Source organism: Giraffa tippelskirchi, chromosome 9 (assembly GCF_054371585.1).
Source record: "Giraffa tippelskirchi isolate mGirTip1 chromosome 9, T2T-mGirTip1v1.2.pri, whole genome shotgun sequence".
Classification (NCBI taxonomy): domain Eukaryota; kingdom Metazoa; phylum Chordata; class Mammalia; order Artiodactyla; family Giraffidae; genus Giraffa; species Giraffa tippelskirchi.
The window spans coordinates 159,723,486-159,747,908 of NC_137283.1; the positions used below are offsets into that span (position 1 = coordinate 159,723,486).

The 24,423-nt window shown below is 48.1% G+C and overlaps 1 protein-coding gene across 4 annotated transcripts in view; it reads right to left on the minus strand.

The window, feature by feature from the left end:
* PRKN (parkin RBR E3 ubiquitin protein ligase) overlaps nucleotides 1-24,423 on the minus strand; it is a 1,216,903-nt gene that overhangs the window by 34,956 nt on the left and 1,157,524 nt on the right. For all 4 annotated transcript variants that reach the window (XM_081524442.1, XM_081524441.1, XM_081524444.1 and 1 more), the window contains exon 11: nucleotides 17,567-17,650. In XM_081524442.1, the coding sequence (XP_081380568.1) occupies nucleotides 17,567-17,650 (84 nt within the window). The remainder of the gene's footprint in view (nucleotides 1-17,566; nucleotides 17,651-24,423) is intronic.

Genomic DNA, 24,423 nt, shown 5'->3' on the forward strand with positions numbered 1-24,423 from the left:
GTCTGACTCTGTGTGATCTCATAGATGGCAGCCCACCAGGTTCCTCTGTCCTGGGGATTCTCCAGGCAAGAATACTGGAGTGGGTTGCTATTTCCTTCTCCAATGCGTGAAAGTGAAGTCACTCAATCGTGTCTGACTCTTCCAGACCCCATGGACTGCAGCCTACCAGGCTCTTCCGTCCATGGGATTTTTCCAGGCAAGAGTACTGGAGTGGGTTGCCATTGCCTTCTCCGACACATGTACATATACATGTATAAAATATAGAGGAATGACTTTAAGGAACTGGCTCATGGGACTGTGGGAGCTGGTTAGTTCAAAATCTGTAGGGCAAGCTGGTAATGCAGGAGGAGTTTCCAAGTTATAATCATAAGGCTGAATTCCTTCTCATCTGGAGAGTCTCAGTCTTTGCTTCATGAACCTTATGACAGGGCTGATCATAAGCCCTTCAGGTGATTAGATGAGGCCCACCCACATTATGGGCCATCTACTTGATGTGAAGTCAGCTAACTGCTGGTAGATGTTAACCACATCTACAGAATAACTTCCCAGCGGCACGGAGACTAGTGTTTAACAAAACAACTGTGTCACATAAGCCAAGCTGACCCCCCAAAATCAACCATTGCAGCTAGTCCCAGTCGACACTCATTTTTAAGACCAGGTCTATGGGACTTCAAAGCCATTCTACCTGGCCTTGGACTCCTCACAGGACAGGGCTGATCAGACAAGAGATGTACACTTAATTTCTGCAGAAAGAAATTCAACGTGAACTTGGAAAACAACAGCCATCAATTCAAGTGTGCTGACACGGGACTTTGCTGGCCCTCCAGTGGTTAAGAATCTGCCTTGCAATGCAGGGGACATGAGTTCAGTCCCTGGTGGGGGAACTAATCCCACATGCCAGACCAGCTAAGCCCACACGCCGAAACGAGAGAGTCCATGCTCGGCAACGACAGGTCCCGAGTGTCCCAACTAAGACCCGACACAGCCAAATAAATAAACAAATATTTTTAAAAAGCACCTCCAACGTGCTGACACTTCATGCATATTTGGCAGCTGCTTCATTTGATAAGAGGTGATCAGACAGAGCAGGTGATCCATCTTCTGCTGTCCTGCAGATGACAATATACACACATCCCACCCTCCATCTTTAATCCATCAGTGAATAAAGGGTTCATTGTAGGCAGGACCCGGCTCCCAGTCTTTCAAGTCTGCACTTCACCCAGAAATGCTGCTTCTGTGTCTTGATTCTCCTACCCTTGCTGTCCGTTGAAAGGGGCGAACCCTTGTGTTTTCCCCACGTCACTTCAATTTGGCCACCAGTTCTTGCCAAGTATGATTTCCCTTAAGGCTTTGGCGCCACCTGGTGCCTGAGGGGAGCTCTGCAGCTATTTCCCCTCTTCTAGTTGGAAACCCAGGGAATTGCCAGGCGGAGATGAAACAGTCTCTGCTGTGTGCGCGTGTATGGGTGGTGGTGAGTGGGTGTGAGTGTAGTGTGTGTAGAGAATGTGTATGTGAGCGACGTGTGTGTGTGTGTGTGTGTGTGTGTGCGCGTGCTCAGGTGTGCCGCCGTTTGTCTTTCAATGTTGTCTTTGATTTTTCTCTCTCTCTGTGCTCAGTTCAGTTCAGTTCAGCCGCTCAGTCGTGTCTGACTCTCTGTGACCCCATGGACTGCAGCACGCCAGGCCTCCCTGTCCATCACCAGCTCCAGGAGCTTGTTCAAACCCACGTCCATCGAGTCGGTGATGCCACCCAACCATCTCATCCTCTGTCGTCCCCTTCTCCGCCTGCCTTCAATCTTTCCCAGCATCACGGTCTTTTCCAATGAGTGGACTCTGGGCATCAGGTGGCCAAAATACTGGAGCTTTAGCTTCAACATCAGTCCTTCCAATGAATATTCAGGACTGACTTCCTTGTTGCTCAGTCGTGTCCAGCTTTTTGTGACCCCATGGACTGTAGCCCACCAGGCTCCTCTGTCCATGGGATTTTCCGGGTAAGAATACTGGAGTGGGTTGCCATGTCCTACTCTGTTCTCTCTCTCTCATGCCTGACCTTCTTTTAGCATTCAGCCTTAAAAAAACTCAAACCTCAAAGTTGTACCATTTTATAATACAAGGCATAAAATACTTCCCATACATTCTCTTCTCATTATTTATAGCTCAGCTGGCCTTGCGGAGGGGCAGGGGAGGAGCACCCCTGGAAGAGTGTGAGTGCCGGGCCTGGAAATCGGGGAGCCCACAGCTGCTCTGAGCCCCAGCCCAGGGCCATTCCTGCTCCCCAGAGCCAACAAGGCAAGTGCGCGGGAGACGCACCGCAGAAGCTCGGGGCTGTCTGCAGCACCTGTGTTGTACCTGTCTATGGAATGACGGTGCAGACGGACGATGCACCTGCCTTTCAGGGGTTCTATCCCCCTCATTAGGTGTCTGCTCATCTTGTATCTCTGTCACGTTTCTGATTACCCTCCTTATCTGAATCTTTATTCCTGCTCTTGTTCAAAACTTTTTCTTCTCAAGATTAAGGAGTATCAAAGGAAAGGGGATTGTACCCGAGCAGGACCCCAGGGGCCCTTTCCTAGACATCGTTCCCCCCTCATATCCTCCACTTTAACTCCTCTCTGAAGTAGATAACAGGATTGATGCAAGTTTCCTGAGTTGTTTCCCAAATGTGAAAGGGAAAGTCGCTCAGTTGTGTCCGACTCTTTGTGGCCCCATAGACTATACACTCCATGGAATTCTCCAGGCCAGAATACTGGAGTGGGTAGCCTTTCCCTTCTCCAGGGGATCTTCCCAACCCAGGGATCGAACCCAGGTCTCTCGCGTTGCAGGCGGATTCTTTACCAGCTGAGCCATGCAGATGTGAAACTCCCTACCAAATGGAAGAAGTTAACTACTTGACGACCCTGAGCCACAGCCCCAGGTCTCCTGGAGCCTGAGGATTGATGGTAACCCCTGCGCACCACCCTGTTCTCTCACCACCAGCCAGAGAACTGTGCATGAACTGATCACAGACCGCAGGACCCTCTCCTCCTCCACCGGGCTTTTAAAAGTGCTTTGCTGAAACCCTTCCGGGAGCTTGATCCATCTCTTCTAGGCCAAGAGCCACCCGTCTCCTTGTACGCCATGCCTGCATGCTCAGTCGTGTCCAAATCTTTGCGACCCCATGGACTCTAGCCCACCAGGCTCCTTAGTCCGTAGGATTCTCCAGGCAAGAATACTGGAGAGGGTTGCCATTTCCTTCTCCGGGGGAGCTTCCTGACCCAGGGATGGAACCCGCTCTCCTGTGTCTCCTGCATTGCGGGTGGATTCTTTACCCACTAAGCCATCGGGGCAGGGCCCTGCAATAAACCGCTCCCCGCTCCCAGCTCCTGTTCGGCCTCATTGTGCGTCGGGCACACGGACTTGTGCTAACAGTCTGCCACCCTTCGCCTCCAGAGTCAAGGACTTGACTGAAGTAGCATTGAGAAAGCTGCTTTACGTAAACCAAGAAGTGATTCATGAGCTACACTCCCAGAGAACTGTGGACCCAGACCTCCGGGAATAACCTACCCCCGCCTCCTGCCCTGGTCTCCCAATTCCGGGGCTGCCCCTATGTGAGCGGCAGTGGATGGCTGGGAGGAAAGCCTGCAGAGAGACGGCAAAGCGCACCCGGGAATCCAGGCCTTCTGAGCTGGGGCTGTTTTCAGCTCCTTCTCCAGGGGAGGCACGTCTCTCAGCCTCTGGTTATAGAACTGGGGGTTGAGGTGCGGGGTCCTGAGATGATAAATCTAATCGGTGTCTTTTTCAGCCGAGCATTCCTCTGAGGTGGTCTTCGCATCTCTTCCTTTACCCGCTGAGCACCTCTGCTGAGCTGCCCAGAGGGAACCCGTCATCCCTCCCTGAACACCTTGCTTCTGTCCTTTGTCTCCATGTAAATTGACAACCACACTCGGTACTGTGCCTCCATCAGGTAGAATCCGAGGGCTCGGGGGTCAAAGGTGGGAGCAGGACTGGCCCCTCTTGCCGCGACTCCCAGGGACCCACCTGTGAACCTGTGCTCTGTCTGGGCAGCTCTGAGCCTCACAGGTACCAAGGCTCTGGTTTCCAGAGGGAAAAATGCTTCTACCACGAAGTACATCACGAATTCTGTTAAACTTGGAGTGCTTCCCTGGCAGTCCAGTGGCTCAGACTCCCTGCTCCCAGTGCAGGGGGCCAGGGTTCAATTCCTGGTCAGGGAGCTAGATCCCACATGCCGAAACTAAGAATCAGCATCAAATAAATACATTTTTTTTTTTTTTTTTAATAAAAGGGATTTGCCTGGCAGTCCAGTAGCTCAGACTCCTTACTCCCAATGCAGGGGGTGGCATGGGTTCAATCCCTGGCCAGGGGACTAGATCTCATATGCTGCAATTAAAAGATCCTGGGTGCCGTAACTAAGACCTGGTACAGCTAAATAAAGAATTTTTTTTTTTTTTAAGAATTAGGGTTTAAAAAGAAAAAAAGGGCTCTCCTGGTGGCTCAGTGGTAAAGAATTAGCCTGCCAGTGCAGGAAACATAGATTCAATCCCTGATCTGGGAAGGTCCCATGTGCCGCAGAGCAACCAAGCCCAAGTGTAGCAACTACTGAGCCTGTGCTCCGGAGCCTGGGAGCTCCGACTCCTGAGCCCAGGATACATATAAAGAATTCCATTAAACTTGAAGCTATCGCTGCCATCTTCATGTTGCTCTCCCAGAGACTGGAGGGCAAGGGGAGGAGTTGCCACTCTGGCAGCATAACGGACCGTCAGGAAGGTTCACAGGAGGAAGGTAAGTGGGGGGACCGTAGCTCACAGCACTGCCGCTGGTCTGGAGGTGGCGTCTGCTTCACCCACACTCACCCGCAGCCAGGCACCGCTAGGTCATCCCTGATGGGTCCAAGCCCCTGGTCACCTGCCATTCTAAAGCCATGACTACTGAGCTTGACCATCTGCTCTTCAGGCTGGGCAGGAGGGCACCGACAGATGGCCCGGTGAACCGCCTGGGCACCCACCTGCTCCTCTTCCCTCCATTACGGCTGCAGCGCTGCCTCTTCCTTACGGTCAGGGAGGATCTTTCCTCTGTTCCATCCTCTACCCTTCCAATACGCCTCTGATTGGATGGATTCCACTGACCGCTCTTTGAGTTTGCTTTATCTTTTCTCCTGCTTGATCTAGTCTGCTGTCGAAACTTTCTATTGCAAATTTCTGTTCAGTTACTGTATTCTCCAGCTCTGTGATTTCTGGCTGGTACTTTTTAATAGTTTCTCTTTGTTGAAATTACATATGCATTGGTTGTATATGCACCTTGTATATGCATTGCTCTACTGACCTCAGTGAACATCAGTATGACTGTTACGCTATCAGGAAAATCACTTCTCTCCATGAAAATAAGATCTGTTTCTGGAGATTTATCTTGTTCTTTTGTTTGGAACATTTTCCTCTGTTTCTCCATTTTTCTGACTCCGTGTGGGTTTACGTGTTAGGTGAAAGAGCCACAGCTCTCAGCTTTGACAGAATGGTCTAGTGCAGGGGATGCATGTTATCAATCAGACTGGCCTGGGCTACCAGTTGTCTCCCAACCTTCTGTGATTGTCCAAGCCTCCTTCTTTGTTCTTAGTGGCTCCCGGCAGTTCAGTGCCAAGACCTGTCACTGTCCCAGATGGGATGATGGCTCTCAGCCCAGTTGCACTTAGGCTGATTAGAAGCTGGATTCTCAGGCAGCAGCTGGGAAAACATGTCATTAGGTCCCTTCCAGGGAGCACCTGGGAGATGGGCGCTTTTCCTGCTCCCTCTCTGCGGGGTATGAGCGGGTACTTGCGGGGGGTGGTGGCGGTGTTCCTGTGCCCACTCAGAACTGTTTCTTTGGGACGTCCCAAGTGGTGCAGTGGATAAATAAGACTCCACCTGCCAATGCAAGGGGCATGGGTTCGATCCCTGGTCCAGGAGGATGCCATATGCCCTGGTCCAGGAAGATGCCACATGCCAAGATGCCATAAACCATAGCACCACAACTACTGAGCCTGCATGCTGCCACTACTGAAGCCCGGTGCCCTAGAGCCGGGCTCTGCAACAAGAGAAGCCACCCAGTGAGAAGCCCGTGGACCACAACTAGAGAGTGGCCCCTGCTCTCTGCACCTAGAAAAAGCCCTCTTGCCACACGGAAGATCCAGTGCAACCAAAAAAAAAAAAAACCCTAAAAAGACTGCTTCTTTGTTTGCTACAGTCCTGTGGGACTCATGGATGCAAGCCCCTTTGGCTATTAGGGCCACGTGACCCCAGGGCCCATTCCTCAGGTGGAAGCTGCAAAAGCTGGGTGTGTACAAACTCCTTCCTGTGAGATTCTGAGGCCTCGGTTCTATTACTGGAGCAGGCTGAGGGGAGAAGGTGGGAGATGTGTCTGCCTGCTTCCCTGGTCTCTGGGAAGAACTGCAGTCAGCCCCTGGAGGCCCGCTAAATTAGAAGCCTGGGCCCCAGGTGGCACTTTTAAAATGCCCCTTTCAGGATGGAAGACAGGCTTTTTTTTTTTTTTTTTTGGTCTGCTCCCTCTGTGCTGAGTCCCGGAGGGACAGCCAGCTCAGAATTGCTTCTTTGTCTGCTCCAGTCCCGCGGGACTCATGGATGGAAGCCTCTTTGTCCATCAGAACGATATGGGATCCATTCTGAGGGCAGCAGCCTTAAGAGCTGTGGTGCAGACTTGTGTATGGGCTCCTTCCAGGGAGATATCGGTGACTCGTCGTGGACTGGAGGGAGAAGGCAGGGGAGCAGTGCTCTGGCTTCCCTGGTCTTTGGGGGTCACAGCCCGCCCCTAGTGCCTGCTAAAAACTGTCAAAGTATGCAGATCACCTCTGCCACAGAAAGACCAAGAGATGATTTTGCCTGTGCCCTCTGCACTAAGCCCTGTGGGGAGAGACATGGCGAGTGCTGTGTGTCTTGTTAAGAATTATTTCTTGGTTTGCTACAGTCTTGTGGGTCTCATGGACACAAGCCCCATTGGTTTTTAGAGCTAGCTGCTTTGGGAGTCAGTCCCTCCAGTGGGAATCGTAACGGTGCACAAGATATGGGGTCCAAACCCTTCGTTCCTCTGGGAGAAGCTGAGCATTGGGGGTTCCCTTGCAGTTCCAAGGGTCAACGCTGGGGTGGGGATTGTTTTGCTTTGTTGCATGGATCATGCTCAGTCACTCAGTTGTGTCCGGCTCTTTGTGACCCCATGGACTGTAGCCTGCCAGGCTCCTCTGTTCCCACTCCGAGGGATCTTCCTGACCCAGGGACCCAGGGATTGAACCCGTGTTTCCTGTGGCTCCTGCACTGGCAGGCGGATTCTTGGCCACCTGGGACACCGTGTGGCACGCAGGATCAAACCTGTGCTCCTTGCAGTAGAAGTGCCAAGTCTTAACCGCTGGACTGCCAGGGAAATCCTGGGGGGTGGGTTTTACCACAAGAGTGTGTCAGCCTTTCCTGCCTGTTTCCATGTGGGTGTTCTCTCTGGTGTGTAGTAGTCACTCAGCTGGTCCCTGGATCCCGTTCATTGTACGGTGTATAGCTGTACAGTCATAGCTTGTTTTATTATGTTTCCCGTTACTGCACTTCACAGATATTCACCGTTCCGATCGCATTTGCTCACTTTGAGTTTTTGTGTCACATCTTGGTAATTCTTGCAACATTTCAAACTTTTCCATTATTATTATATGGGTTATGTGACCTGTGAACAGTGACTCTTGATGTTACTATTGTAATTGTTCTGAGGCACCATGAATCATGCCTGTATAAGACTTTGAACTTAGCTGAGAAATGTTGTGTGTGGTGTGCCTGTCCTGGAGACCACGAGTTCCCTGGCTTTCTCCCTCTTCTCAGGCCTCCCTATTCCCTGAGACACAGCAGGATGCAAATTAGGCCGATCAATAACCTTCAACGGTCTCTAAGGGAAAGAGTTGCAAGTCTCCGACTTTACATCCAAAGCTAGAAGTGACTAAGCTTAGCGAGGAAGGCATGGCCAAAGCTTCGACAGGCTGAAAGCCAGATCGCCTGCACCAAACTGTTAAGTTCTGAATGCAAAGGAAAAGTTCTTGAAGGAAATTTAAAGTGCTGCTCCAGTGAACACACAAATGATAAGTGAAAACATCCTTATTGTGGATGTGGAGAAAGTTGTGTGATCTGGAGAGAAGACCAAGCCAACCACAACACTGCCTTAAACCACAGCAGGATCCAGACTCTGTGCTCAGTCACTTTGGTCGTGCCCAACTCTTTGCGACCGCATGGAGTGCGGTCCACCAGGCTCCTCTGCCCGTGGGATTCTCCAGGCAAGAGTCCTGGAGCAAGGCGCTACCTCTCTTGAATTCTATGAAGGCTGAGAGCAGTGAGGAAGCTACATAAGAAAGGTTTGAGGCTGGTAGAGGTTGGCTTATGAGGTTTAAGGAAAGACGTCATCTCCATAACATGAAAGTGCAGAATGAAGCAGCAAGGGCTGATGTAGAAGCTGCAGCAAGTTATTAAGAAGATCTAGCTAATTCATGAAGGTGGCTACACTAAACAACAGACAAAACAGTGTTATCTTAGAAGAAGATGCCATCCAGCACTCTCACAGTTAGAGAGGAGAAGTCAGTGCTGGCTTCAAAGCTTCAAAGGACAGGCTCGTTCTCTTGTTAGGGGTGAATGCAGCTGGTGACTTTAGTTCAGTTCAGTTCAGTCGCTCAGTCGTGTCCGACTCTCTGCGACCCCGTGGACTGCAGCACGCCAGGCTTCCCTGTCCATCACCAACTCCCGGAGCTTGCTCAAACTCATGTCCATCGAGTCAGTGATAAGTTGAAGCCAATGCACATCTACCATTCCCCAAATCCTAGGGCCCTTAAGGATCATGCTCTATCTTCTCTGCCTGAGCTCAATAAAAGAAACAACGAAGCCTGGATGACAGCACATCTGTTCACAGCACAGTTTACTGAATATTTTAAGCCCATAGTTGAGACCTACTGCTCAGAAAAAAGGTTCCTTTCAAGATGTTACTACTCATTGACAATGAACCTGGTGTCCAGAGAGCCCTGGTGATGATGCACAGTGAGATGCACGTTGTTTTCATGCCTGTTAATACAATATCCATTCTGCCACCCAAGCATCAGGGTCACTTCAACTTTCAAGTCCTATTATTTAAGAAACACATTTCATAAGGCTACACCTGCCATAGATAGCGATTCCTCTGGTTGATTTTGGCAAAGTAAATTGAAGACCTCTGGAAAGGACTCAACATTTGAGATGCCATGAAGAACATTCATGATTCATGGGAAGAGGTCAAAATATGAACATTCATGGGAGTTTGAAAGAAACTGATTCCAGTCTTCAAGGGTGACTTTGAGGGGTTTAGATCTCAGTGGAGGAAGGAAATGCAGATGTGGTGAAAATAGTGAGAGAACTAGAATTATAGGCTGCAGATGTGACTGAATTGATGTAATCTCACGGTGAACTTTATGGATAAGGAGTTGCTTCTTGTGGATGAACAAGTAAGGTTGTTTCCTGAGATGGAATTTACTCCTGGGGCAGATGCTGTGAAGATGGTTGAAACAACAACAAATGATTTAGAATATTACCTAAACTGGCTTGATAAAGCAGTGGCAGGATTTGAGAAGATTGACCTCAATTGTGAAGGCAGTTCTACTGTGGGTGAAATGTTACAGAGACATTGTTCATGAAAGGAAGAATCAATCTATGTGGCAGATTTCATTGCTATCTTTGAGAGATTTCCATAGCCACCCCAACCTTCAGCAACCACCACCCTGATCAGTCAGCAGCCTCAATATTGAGGCAAGACCTGCCACTAGCAAAAAGATTAGGACTCACTGAAGGCTCTGCTAATGGTTAGCATTTTTTAGCAATAAAGTATTTCTTGATGAGGTGAAAGAGGAGAGTGAAAAAGCTGGCTTAAAACTCAACAGTCAACTAAGATCATGGCATTCAGTCCCATCACTTCATGACAAATAGATGGGGAAACAATGGAAACAGTGACAGACTTTATTTTCTTGGGCTCCAAAATCACTGGAGATGGTGACTACAGCCATGAAATTAAAAGACACTTGCTCCTTGAAAGAAAAGCTATGACAGACCTAGACAGCATTTTAAAAAACAAAGACATCACTTTGCCGATAAAGGCCCATGTAGTCAAAGCTATGGTTTTTCCAGTAGTCATGTATGGATGTGAGAGTTGGACCATAAAGAAGACTGAGCACCAAAGAATTGATACTTTTGAACTGTGGTGCTGGAGAAGACTCTTGCGAGTCCCTTGGACTGCAAGGAGATCCAACCAGTCCATCCTAAAGGAAATCAACCCTGAGTATTCATTGAAAGGACTGATGCTGAAGCTCCAATACTTTGGCCACCTGAAGTGAAGAGCCGACTCATTGGAGAAAACCCTGCCAGACGCTGGGAAACTTTGAGGGCAAGAGAAGAAGGGGGTGACAGAGGATGAGATAGTTGGATGGCATCATCGACTCAATGGACATGAGTTTCAGCAAATTAGGGGAGACAGTGAAAGACAGAGGAGCCTGGCATGCTGCAGTTCATGGGGTCGCAAGAAGGCAGATCCAACTTAGTGAATGAACAATAGCTTCTTATTAAGGTATGTATTTTCGGAACACAATGTTATCATATACTTAATAGAATACAATAGAGTGCAAACATAACTTTTATATGCGCTGGGAAACAAAAACATTTGTGAGACTTGCTTTATTGTGATATCGCCTTGTTGCGATGGTCTGGAACTGAAGCTGTATTATTGTCTCCGAGGTGTGGCTGTGGGTTTTGTGTGGCCATGAGAAGTGGGGGGCTCAGGGGCTCCTGTGTCACCATCTTGGCCTCCATCCCCCTCCCCAGTTCCTGTAGCATGCTGTCCCAGCCTCACAGTGAGGTTGGGCACATGGGGATGAAAGTGGGGGGTCATCATTCATTCACTAACATTTAAAGGGTACCGCCTAAGGGCTGGGCACTGGGGTTATAAAGACAAAACAGGTACCAATCTTGTACCAAGAAAGTTCAGAATTTTAGGGAAGATACAAGGAAACAGCATTTCAACGTGATAAATGGATCACAGAAGTCTGTGTAGTAGTCCGAGAGCTTGGAGGAAGTCGTGGGGTGGGTACATGGCTTCATGGAGGAGGTAACACATGCTCTGGGTCTTGCAGGTCGAGTAGGAGCTTGGCAGGCAGGGGTGCACACTCCCATTAGACACTGGAGATTTATGCATCAGAGAGAGGGGTCACTGTTCCCAGACTCCTTTGAGCAGGTGCAACCAATGAAAATAGTTCCCTCTGTGGCTTTGGACAACACCACCACAACTCTGGAAGTCTCAGTTTGCCTTCTTGTTGAATAGGAGGAGGAACGTCAACTACTTAGAACCCCTGGGAGAATGAATCAATTTATGTGGTTTACAAGAGCAAGTGTTTACTTATTAGAAAGCCTCCAGGGGAACACAGGGAGGAGAACAACCCAGCTCGAGCAAGAAGCAGCAAATGGGGCTGGACTCTCATTAGCCGGAGAAGGATTGATCTTCTGTCACTGATTCCCCAAATCCCCAGCAGTTTCGACTTCAAGATCGTTCAATATTTTAAAACCAATCTAAAACCAATTTTTGAGTTTGTTTGTTTGTTTTTTAAATATTGCATTAATCAAAAAATGCATTAAGTGTAGGGTCAAACAGCTTAGTTGCTGGGAAAAGCCCGATTGGATCCCAGGAGACACAGGCTTGTCTGGTTGGATAATGTCATATCAAACCGCTCAGCTTTCAAGGGAGAACAGTGGAGCGTAGCCACGGACAGCTGAAAGGAAAAGCCTTCCAAGTGAATTGAATTGAAAGGAAATTTGAAGAAGGCTAATGACGGTATTTTGTAGTATTAGCAACATTCAGACATGAGGATTCATCTGAAGCCTTCCATCCCAGGAGGGGAGGCTGCCACAAGGTTTTTATTGTTAGGTGTGTGGAGTGCCATCCTTTCAAAGGTTTCAGGTCAATGGCATTGCAGAGGTCACCCATTTGAAGGTCGCTGCGCTCTGAGAGAAATGAAGGGAACAGAAAATAAACTGGCTCTAGGAAAATAAAAACCCTTCATTCTCTTGCCAAATGGAGTTGGCTCTTTCAGCTTGATGAAATAGATTGTTGGGTTCCTCCTTCTCCGTGTCCAAGAGTAGTTCTGGGTGAAATGAGGAAATCAAGAGACGTGGCGAACACACTGGTTATTCTGGGTTCTTTTCTCTCCCTGCCTTGCATGTGGAAGGCTGAATCCTTCGTGGCTGGCTTTCAGGTGGGTGTGCCAGGGGGAGATGTTAGCAAGAGCCCAGAGGATGGGTGGGAGAAGTCAAGGTGTGGTCCTCACTCCCCTCCAGCTTTGGGTCCACTTCTGGCAATGTAGACCCCCCGACCCTGAATTATGTCTCTTTTCAGAGCTCCTCTGTGGCTCCAGCCCTTGAGGTGGGTCCCTGTGAAATGCCCTTTCCTCCTCTTGTCCCTTCAGGCCTGGGGCAGTCACAGCTCCCCCCGGTGCTGGACTCTCAGACCTTCCCCATCAATTTTGGTTCTTGCAACCCTTCCCCACCACTGTAGGTCATCCTTGACCCTTCAATTCCAGTCTCTTCACGTGTGCATCTGAGCAGGATGCTCAACGGGTCAGAGAGTTAGGAAGAAATGGCAGCAAACCCCCCAAACTCCAGCTGCCTTCTGTTCTCAGGCAGTAGTGGCCCAGCAGACTTTTCCAGTTTGGTTGGGCCATTAGCTTCATTTTGAAATTAGAGAAATATGAGGCCTGGTTCGGTTACCAGGAGCACCAGGCAGGAAGGAGGCTCACTTTACAGAGGTCTTGTTCCAGAGCTGTCTCTTCCTGAATCCTCTCTTGGATAACCCTGTCTAGGATTAAAGATTCCTTGTCGGAATTCCTATCATATTGACTGTGCAACCCTGTGGCATCTAATATGTGTGTGCTCAGTTGCTAAGTCATGTCTGACCCTTTGCAACCCCTTGGACTGACTGTAGCCTGCTAGGCTTCTCTGCCCATGGGATTTTTCAGGCAAGAATACTGCAATGGGTTGCCATTTCCTCCTCCTGGGGATCTTCCCAACCCAGGGTGGAATCTGCATCTCCTATGTCTCCTGCATTGCAGGTGGATTTTTTTTTTTAACCACAGAGCCACCCCGGGAGCCTGTGACATCTAATAAAGTAACACAAACTCCATGAGAGCAGGCACTTTATCCCCACAGACGAGAACAAAGCCTAACCTGTTACAGGTGTTTAATACTATTGAACGAATGAAAGAACATCTTTTCCTTTATAGATGCCACTGTGGAAAGGGAACGTTGCCTGAAATCAGGCCATCGCCACGGCAGCGGCTCCCTCCCCTACATGGTAGCCCCTGAAGGGAGTGCACGATGGGGAAAACCAGGAGCCACACTGTGCTCTGGGTACTGGCCTAGGTAGTTAAGGTGTACATCGAAGGGATCATTTCAGAGCCCAGACTCTTGCATCGTCCCACACAAAGAAAAGCACTAAAATCATTAACATGAGAGGTCTGTTTTGTGTGACTAGCAGTAATCTTTACTTCCTCAGTGGCTCAGTTGGTAAAGAATCTGTCTGCAGTGCAGGAGACCCAGGTTTGAGCTCTGGGTGGGGAAGATCACCTGGAGAAGGAAATGGTAACCCATTCCAGTATTCTTGCCTGGAGAACTCCACGGACAGAGGAGCCTGGCGGGCTTGGAGTCCATGGAGTCACAAAAAGTCAGACATGACTAAGTGATTAACTTAACTTTGATGTTTGACTCCATTTTTTTTTTTTTTCCCAGCACAAACTATTATTGGAAAAAAACAAAACCAAAAGCTCCTATCATTCTGCTCCTCCCTTACGTCTTCAGAGTGGTTCTTCAGATCTATCTGAGAGTCGGTCTTCTGGCTTTAGTCCTCAGTAAGGTCCCTAGATAAAAACTTAATTCACAACTTTTAGGGTGTGCATTTTTCTTCACTTGACACCATCATCACTCAACAAACACCTATTAAATGCCTATGCACCAGGTACTGTCTTGAGCCTCAGGATGCAGGGATGAACAGAAGTCTAGCTGGAGAGAATCTTGCTTCTATACTTTGTCCATTTGGTGCCCTCTGCTGGAACGTTCTGTGTCACCTTATTCCCCTGTCCTCTTGACCAGCTCTGACCCACCCTTCATGACTTTCTTAGGGAAGCGTTATACAAAACTGTATTTGCTACATTTTGTTTTAGCATATTATTACCATTATCTATTTTCCCATAAGCCTCCCCTATAGCTCCTTGGTGAGCCTCTGAAGATAAATGTACTTCTCTGAATTTTTTCAGAGAATCTAGCAGGATGACTGTCCTGTAGAAATGCTGTTTAATACCTGCTAATAGATGGTGTCTACAGATAACAGGCCCCTTGATACTGGCCATCTGTATGTAAGGCCAGCTGTAACTTTCTTTCTCCCATATTTTGGAGTTCCTTTTCTTTTTTTAATTTGGGCTATCTTAACCATTAGGGCTTCCCTGGTGGCTCAGTGGTAAAGAACTCATCTGCCAATGCAGGAGACGTGGGTTCACTCCCTGGTCTGGGAAGATCCCCCGGAGAAGGAAATGGCTACCCACTCCAGTATTCCTGCCTGGAGAACTCCAGGGACAGAGGAGCCTGGCAGGCTACAGGCCGTGGGGTCACAGATGAGTCAGACACGACCGAGTGACTTAACAACAACAACCTTAGGGTCAACACCAAGGTTGGTTGGTTCCTCCTGAATGAAGGGGTTGATGGAGCAGGTCAGGCAGTGGACAGTTTTGGGTTAAGCAATGCTCTTCTTCACTTCACTGCTACTGTTGGCAGATAGACAGATGTTAGGGTATCCCTTCCTGGAAGGCCTTGTCCATGCTGTTATCGTATGAACAGATGTGTGTGAACTGCTGGACAACACCCACCTTGTCCATGCTGTTATCATATGAACAAATGGGTATCAACTGCTGGGCGACACCCATTTCCAAGAGCATCAGCCTGTCTTCTGGTCTAGCCCTTCTTGTCCCGAGGCGGTGGTGGGGGTAGGTGGGGGTGGATGGGGTCTCAGGGACATTGTTATTCCTGACTTCAGGACCCAGTGAGCTTGCATTCAAATGCCCTGGAGCTAAAATGAGTCAATAGAAAGGGCGTGTGCTGCCTCTGCCGTAGAAACGGCGGCTCAGTCCTAAAGCTCCTAGTGTGGTCAGGCCAGCATAATGGGAGCTGCTGAGAAGCCCTGAGCTCATGTCCTGTGCTTCCTCGGTTACTTTAAATTGAGTAGAAACCTCGGCAGAATCTCATAGGGATTCACTTCTTTATGCTCTCATTTTAGAGCATTTTTTTTTTTTAACAGGCTTTATTTTATTTTTTTGCTTTATAATTTTAACGTTCATTTCTTTTTGGCTGGGCTGTTTCTTTGCTGCGCAGGCTCCTTTCTAAGGTGTGATGCGAGGGCTTCTCATTGCAGGGGCTTCTCTTGCTGTGGAGCTGGGGCTCCAGGGTGCGCGGTTTCAGTAGGTGCAGCTTGCGGACTCAGGCTCAGCACCTGTGGTGCACAGATTTAGGTGCCCTGAGGCATGTGGGGTCCTCAAAGATCAGGGATCGAATCCATGTCTCTTCACTGGCAGGTGGATTCTTTACCACTGAGCCACCAGGGAAGCCCTTTAGAACACTCTGATATTTACAATTCTCAACTTGTGAAATTAAAATGTTCTGGAACTTCTACGCCTATTGATGAGGTTCCTGTCAATAGAATGACTAAAGGATTTATCTGGGTAGATTTAATGTTTATACCCCTCTTAATGTCTCTATCAGGAGAAAAATAATGAGCAAATTCATCAAGTGTGTTGAAATTTTTACTCCTTTCCCCTAAGGTTTGTCTGGCCATTGCTGTTGTTGTTAAGTCACTCAGTTCAGTTCAGTTCAGTCACTCAGTCATGTCCGACTCTTTGTGACCCCATGAACCGCAGCACGCCAGGCCTCCCTGTCCATCACCAACTCCCAGAATCCACCCAAACCCATGTCCACTGAGTCGGTGATGCCATCCAACCATCTCATCCTCTGTCGTCCCCTTCTCCTCCTGCCCTCAATCTTTCCAGCATCAGGGTCTTTTCAAATGAGTCAGCTCTTCGCATCAGGTGGCCAAAGTATTGGAGTTTCAGCTTCAACATCAGTCCTACCAATGAACACCCAGGACTGATGTCCTTTAGGATGGACTGGTTGGATCTCCTAAGTCATGTCTGACTCTTTGTGACCCCATGGACTACAGCTTCCCTGTCCTTCACTGTCTCCTGGAGCTTGTTCAAACTCATGTCCATTGAGTTGGTGATGCCATCCCACCATCTCATCCTCTGTCGCCCATTTGTCTTCCTGCCCTCAAGTTTTCCCAGCATCAGGGTCTTTTCCAATGAGTGATAATCAATAAATAAAAGAAAAGAAAATACATTTGCATTTCCTTAAGCCTGGTATAGCAAGTCAGGGAGTCAGGCTCAGTAAACACGTTCTTTACCTCATTAAGACTGAAATGCAGTTTAGCACAGCTCTTTGCAAGATGCCACCCTCAGCAGGAAACCCCCTTTCTTGTCAATTTAGCAAAGCTACATTGTAACTTTTAAACCAGGTGCCCCTAAGCTCTGCTCATCCAGGGTGGAGCATACCTATCAGATCTTTTGATCAAACAATAGCTTGTCTAACCTGTTGGTTCTTTCCATAGATCAAAGAAGTGGAAATGATGAATAAGTAATGAGTATATGGCCAGATCTCCTCGGAGTTTACCTTTCGGTAATCTCTTGAACAAACTGTGTGAACAAGAGAGCCTCCAAAGAAAGCTCACAAGAAGTCAACAAGCCTGCATGCAGTGGGGGATGGCGACGACTCTGACCCCCATCTCAGCGATTCACTGATACTACTTCTCTTTTTCCCCTTAAAAACCTTCATAACTGAACAGACTCTTCAGAGGCGGTTTTCTGGGGACACTGAGTCCACCATCTCCTCAGATTGCTGGCTTTTTGATCAAAAGCAATTTTCCTTTCCACCAACAACTGCCTCTCAGGTATTGATTTTCCAGAGTGAGGAGCTAGACCTGAGTTTGGTAACAATATTGCTAAAGAAACAGTGATATTCTTGCATCATATAATACTTCTATCATGTCATTCATGGAGAGAGTTCTCACCAAAGACTTCAAACATGGGCACTTTAAAAAAAATAATGTGAAGTTAGTACTGATTTCCCTGATTCAGAGATTGTTCAGTTGTTTGATCTCTTTTCTAAAGACTCCTCTGATCACGCTAGACTCTTTATCCCTGCTCCCCTTACTCCTGGGGAAGAACTCTCGTGGAAGAACCAACACCCCACACATGACCGTTGGGAAGTCTCCAGTGGGACCCTGAGGACGGGGTCGTTCTGGAGGGACTGATGACAGAGGGGCCAGAGCCCCATCACCAGGGCTGTAGGCTACTTGTCTGGTCCTTACTTTTTCAGATTGGAACCTTTGATGATCTCCAGGAACCAGCTCCTGTCCCCGATGAGAGCCTAGCCCCGATCTGGGGAAGGAAGAGGGTGCATTACCTGAGTGACTGTTCCTGAGGCTTCAGTCACGGCGCCGCAGTCACCTTCGTGGTACGATTCCTTACAGTCCCGGCAGAAGACGAACTGCAGGGGAACACAGGCAGGTTAGAGGCGGGCTTGCGGGTCCCATTTGGTCACAGCCTGCCTTCCTTTCCCAAGCTCGTTCTACCCCCGCCCCCAACTTGGTGATGCTTTCTGTGCCAAACTACCTTTTGCAAAGAGGAAAAAAAGTCCTACTTTGATGATACTGTTCACTCTTTACTAAAGAATGTTCCAAGCACTGTAGAAGCATTTCGAAAATGAGTCACATTTCCTCTCTTTGAAATGTTTCTAGCCTAGCAGAAAAGACAGCAATGCAAAGAAATACCTGCGGTTAAGTGTTACTGGTGTTAGCATATGAGGAAAACAATCTCAGCCAAGAATTTCACATCTGATATTTATTTATTTGCATCAGTTCAGTTCAGTCCCTCAGTCGTGTCTGGCTCGTTGTGACCCCATGGACTGTAGCATGCCAGTAGAATACCAGGCCTCCCTGTCCATCACCAACTCCTGGAGCTTGCTCAAACTCATGTCCATTGAGTCGGTGATGCCATCCAACCATCTCATCCTCTGTCTTCCCCTTCCCCTCCCGCCTTCAATCTTTCCCAGCATCAGGGTCTTTTCCAATGAGTCAGTTCTTTGTGTCAGGTGGCCAAAGCATTGGAGTTTCAGCTTCAGCATCAGTCCTTTCTATGAATATTCAGGATTGATTTCCTTTAGGATTGACTGGTTGGATCTCCTTGCAGTCCAAGGGACTCTCAAGAATCTTCTCCAACACCACAGTTCAAAAGCATCAATTCTTTGGGGTTCAGCTTTCTTTATAGTCCAGCTCTCACATCCATACATGACTACTGGAAAAACCATAGCTTTGACAAGACAACCTTTGTTGGCAAAGTAATGTCTCTGCTTTTTAATATGCTGTCTAGGTTTGTCATAGCTATTCTTCCAAGGAGCAAGCATCTTTTAATTTCATGGCTGCAGTCACCACCTTCAGTGATTTTGGAGCCCAAGAAAATAAAGTCTGTCACTGTTACCACTGTTTCCCAATCTATTTGCCATGAAGTGATGGGACCAGATGCCATGATCTTAGTTTTTTGAACGCTGAGTTTTAAGCCAGCTTTTCACTCTCCCCTTTCATTTTCATCAAGAGGCTCTTTAGTTCCTCTTCACTTTCTGCCACAAGGGTGGTGTCATCTGCATATCTGAGGTTATTGATATTTCTCCCTTCAATCTTGATTCCAGCTTGTGCTTCATCCAGCCTGGCATTTGGCATGATGTACTCTGCACATGGTTACTTGCATAGAGGAGAAGGCAATGGCACCCCACTCCAGTACTCTTGCCTGGAAAATCCCATGGACGGAGGAGCCTGGTAGGCTACAGTCCATGGGGTCGCTAAGAGTCGGACACGACTGAGCAACTTCACTTTCACTTTTCCCTTTCATGCACTGGAGAAGGAAATGGCAACCCACCCCAGTCCTCTTGCCTGGAGAATCCCAGGGACGGCGGAGCCTGGTGGGCTGCCTTCTATGGGGTCGCACAGAGTCGGACACGACTGAAGCGACTTAGCAGTTAGCAGCATAGAGGATTTATATATCCATGTTAAGGGACTTACTTTTATATTGAAAACCTACTGTGGAAAGAATAAACGGGTCATCGTGGGTTGAATTCTGCACCCCACAAACTCCTATGTGGAAGCCCTAACTCCCGACACCTCAGAATGTGACTGTTTGGAGATAAGACCTTTGAAGAGGTAAGTAAGATAAAATGGGGCTTCCTAGGTGGCACTAGTGCTAAAGAACGTGCCTGCCAATGCTGGCAACATCAGAGATGTGGGTTCAATCCCTGGATGGGGAAGATCCCCTGTAGAAAGAAATGGCAACCCACCCTGGTATTCTTGCCTGGAGAATCCCATGGACAGAGGAGCCTAATGGGCTACAGTCCATAGGGTTGCAAAGAGTCAGACACGACCGAAGCGGCATAGCACACACGCATGCAAGGTAAAATGAGGCCCTTAGGTGGGATTGCGCAATAGGACTGGTGTCCTTTCAGAAGGAGACCAGGACACAGACCCTGGGACTGAGAGACGACCATGTGTGGGTGACGGAAAGTGAAGTGTGAGTTGCTCCGTCATGTCTGACCCCTTTGTGACCCCACGGACTGTGGCCCCCCAGGCTCCTCAGTCCATGGGATTCTCCAGGCAAGAATACCGGAGTGGGTTGCCATGCCCTCCTCCAGGGCATCTTCCTGACCCAGGGCTCGAACCGGGGTCTCCTGCCCCAGGGAAGTCGGGGGAGAAGGTGGCCATCTGGGAGCCAAGCAGAGAGGTCTCAGGAGAAACCAGGCCTGCTCCCCCTGTTCTCGGACGCCCAGCCTCCAGAACTGTGAGAACGTACGTTCTCACAGTTTTAGCCCCTGGCTGTGGCGCCCCAGGAAGCTAGCGCATGGCTGAGGTAAAGCCTCTCACCCAGAGACGGCGTTCCTGTCAGCATTCACCGCTCCTTCCAGGTTGGAGGAGACCCAGGAAGTCGACGGTCCTCACCTTTCACCTGACTGAGAAGGAGGCTGGAGAAGTGAATGCTAGAAAAGGAAGCTGGCCTACACCACCTGGAATCGCTCGGCCCCTCCAGAACCTGCTTCCCCTTCCCCCGCCCCGCTCTGAGGCGCCGTGGTGGCTGAGAGCGTGGGCTCCGCGGCCAACACCCTGGGTTGGCACCATTGTCCCGTCACTTGACGACCAAGACCACCTTGGAAGAGCGGCCTTGGAGCTTGGGCCTCGGTTTCCTCCTCTGAGGAGACAGGGTAACAATGATAACTGTCTCACATGAGCGCCATGAGAGGTAGATGAAATAAAACACATGCTAAGTGGCTACAAGCAGGCCTGGCACGCGGTGTTTTCTGAGGAGACGCCAGCCAGGCACTGTTCTTATTTCATGGCTGGAGAAGGAGTCAGATAGATACTGTTGGCTGCTCAGTCACGTCCAACTCTATGCAGCCCCACGGACTGCAGCCCGCCAGGCTCCTCTGTCCATGGGGATTCTGCAGGCAAGATCACTGGAGTGGGCTGCCATTTCCTTCTCCAGCGGATCTTCCCACCCCAGGGATCAAACCCACATCTCCTGTGTCTCCTGCATTGGCCAGGGGGTCCTTTACCACTAATGCCACCTGGGAGAAGGAGTTGCTTTACTAGAAAACTGGTTCCCTTCAACAACCACTTATTTTACTCAGTGGGGAGTAACATCTCTCCTAGCAGAAGCTGTATTCAGGGAAGATGACCTAGCAGAGAAGAGAACCCGGTCAATGAGTATGGCGTGTGGGCGATGGTGGTGGTTTTAGAGAACAGGCCCAGTGTGACCTGATACTCTTCTGCTTGAGAGGCGGGCTCTATACTCCTCCTGCCTAAATCTGGATGTGCTGACCCCTCGACCAGCGTTGGTAGAAGTGATGGTCTGCCACTATTGGGGCCCTGGCATGCTGCAGTCCATGGGGTTGCAAGGTGTCAGACACAACTGAGCTACTGAACTGAACTCTCAAGAAGCTGGCAGCTTCCACTCTCTGTCTCCTAGGACATTTGCTCTTGAATCCCAGTCACCACGGAGAGGCGCATGTGGAGAGGAGCCGAGGCCCCCAGCCAACAGCCAGCACTCTTGCCGGCTGTCTGTCTGAGCTGTGTTTCACCTGGGTCTTCCAGTGTCTGGGTGACCTGACCCCTCAGCAGGGGGGGTCCCCTCACCATCTGACCCCACGTGGAACGGAGACAAATGCTTGCACAGGGCTCTGTCCAAATTACAGGTTTGCAGGCAAAGGCAAACCAAAGCAAAGCAGGAACCAGATTGTCACTGTTCTAAAGCCTAAGTTTGGGGATGCTTTTACATGGCAATCGATAAGCCCATATAGCAATGACACTGGATTCCTGGAAGCCTTGAAAAATTTCCAGAGGCTGGAAAGCTCCCAAATTCATATTCGAGAGCATAAACCAGAAATTTAATTCAATTTTACTTGACATAAGACTGATTTGGGGACTTCCCTGGTGGTCCAGTGGTTCAGAATCCTCCTTCCAATGCAGGGGACACGGGTTCGATCCTGGTGGGGGAAGTAAGATCCCACATGCCGTGGAGCAGCTAAGCCCACGCGCCACAACTAGAGAGAAGCCCTCGAGCTGTAGCTAAGACCCGATGCAGCCAAAAAAAAAAAAGAAAAAGACAGGTTGAACTGATAACCCCCCCCCCGCCCCAAACAAACAGGATCTAGAAAAACCCAGCTTTATCCCAGAACACATCACCACTCTGCCCCACCTCAAAATAACAGCCTTTCCAGGATGGTTCTTTTCATGTTGTCTTCACCGGAAACAGGTTCCTCCCACCCTGCCCCACGGTCACTTTCTTGTTTCAACAACTCATCTGAAAATCATTTTAATCTCAGGGCATAACAAACAAGAAGAACAAGTATTTTGTACGGAAAAGGCCTCTTCTACAGATCTCACCACCTGGCTTCTGAGCCAACACTTTCAGAATCTTATAGCCTTCTTATTTCTTCTCACAGCAAAGAGACTGAGCTCGCCTTTTGTGGGACATAAACGTTCCTCAAAGGTTCATCTTGATGGGAGAAGGGGTGTGTGTCAGGATGTGTTGACACAAAGCACCAAGACCACCAGGTCTTCATTTCTGACATTTTAATTTTCCCTGAACTGAGAGCTAATCTGGCGAACAGTGAGCAGATTGGATCCTAGAGTTCCCTCTTAAGATAGATATATATTTTAATGTATCTGCTCATCTTTGGGTTTGCCTCAGACCCATCACTCTGCTCTCGTGTTGAAAAACTGTGAACTGTATGGTTCACTCACTGAGGAGAGCTCACTGTGTGATCTCAACCCAGTGCTTTCCATGGAAGCAAGTCTGATCTCCTGGCGTGACAGGGAAAACGCTTCACATCTTATTAGCTCGTGGATGAGATATAAAACCAGTTTCATGGTAGAGGAACACCCTGGAGGTTGATCATTTTGTCAGAATAAATAGGGCTTTCCTGACACAAAGACATTAAATTCCCTTTCATACCAGTACTACAAAGAATAGACTATATTAAAAAAAACCAGAAAAGAAAGCACATATAAAAATCAAACCCTCATCGCTTCAGTAGGTAAAAGGCAAGCAAAAGCTTGAAGAATGTACTGGCGATAATTTAGCATTAATGCACTTGCTAATTTGCTCTTATTCAGAGAGTATAACTTAAGTTTAGCTACATCGAGCCTTTGGCTTTCTAGTTAAATAATTCAAATCTGTCTGATACAAAATGGGGACATAATTAGAAGGTCTGGTTTGATCTAAAAAATATGTTCAGGTTTTTAATTTAATTATCTACAACTTAAGACTGTCAACCAGGTGCTTGAACAAATGCCTTCAGTTTTCAAACTGTGTACCAAGGAGCCCTGGGATGCCACAACAAATTCATGGAAGTGCGGTGGGATTGTTCACGTTTTTGAGGAAAAGCACAGTGACACTCGGCATCCGTGGGACTCGGAATTACTAACTCATGGTGTTAATGCAGACTGTACTACTCTTCTTTTGATGACATCATGTTTTTGCAAAGCAGGATTTTCGGAGGTTACTGTGTGATAGAAAGAAAGGTGAACATCTCTTTGGACCAGGAGATGTAGTTATTTAAGAATGAAATAAACATATTTTTTTCTTTCAATTTACTTGAACTATTTTTTCAAATGGCTATTAAGTTGTTATGATATTAATTCTTTCTATGTTATTTGGACCTAAATATTTAATAAACAGAACTGCTAGGCGTTTCTTACAGCCTAGAAGCACCGGGAGAAGCAGTCACAAAGAGCAAGGTGAACAGAGGAAGTTTGGGGAGTCCTGGCTTAGGCAGATATAGAATTCCTTGAAATCATATTTTGGGTTTGTTTGCAAAAACTCCCAGGGCATAGGTATTTCCAAAGAGCTTGAGGAGGAAGCATATCTGACTCTAACATTTTCACATTCTCTCTGCCGACCTGTCTGTCTCCTTTCTAGGGCACGTGGGAAGCAAATCTGACTCTAACATTTTCACATTCTCTCTGCCGACCTGTCTGTCTCCTTTCTGGGGCACGTGGGTCTGGGCTTTAACCAATAGTGTTGAAGGCCACACTTTCCCCAGGGGCTTATTAGTCATTAACTGTGGGCTCACATTTGCTGAGGCTCTTTCAAGATGCCTTATGAGTAAACACCAACTGAATAGAATCGACTACCACCCGTTTGCTTTGTATACTTTTCCTGGGTTATTTTCTTTTGAGATAGATCTGACAAACACCAACAATTTCTGCAGTTTTTTAAAAAAGAATTTTTAAAGCTTTAAAAAAGTCTTAACAGTAATAAGACTTACTCTATTGATTTTCTAAACTCTATCCCCTTATGAAATTTGATTAAAAACCTACACACACACAAAAAAAGAAAACCAATAAATATGGGCTGTTTTACCTTAGTGCCTGGGATGTTAGTTTCATGTGTCCACTCAGCTAGACTATGGTGGTGGTGGTTTAGTTGCTAAGTCGAGTCCAACTCTTGCAATCCCATGGACTGTAGCCTGCGGGGCTCCTCTGTCCATGGGATTTTTCAGGCAACAACACTAGAGTGGTTTGCCATTTCTAGTACCCAGTTATTCAGTCAAGCACTGATCTAGGTTTCTCAGTGTATGTATTTTGTAGGTAAGACCAATAGTCACTTTACCTTAAGGAAGGGAGATAGTCCTAGGTAATCTGCATGGGACTGATTCAATCAGTTGAAAGTTTTTAGGAGCAGAACTGAAGCTTCCTCAAGAAGAGAGTTCACCTGTGG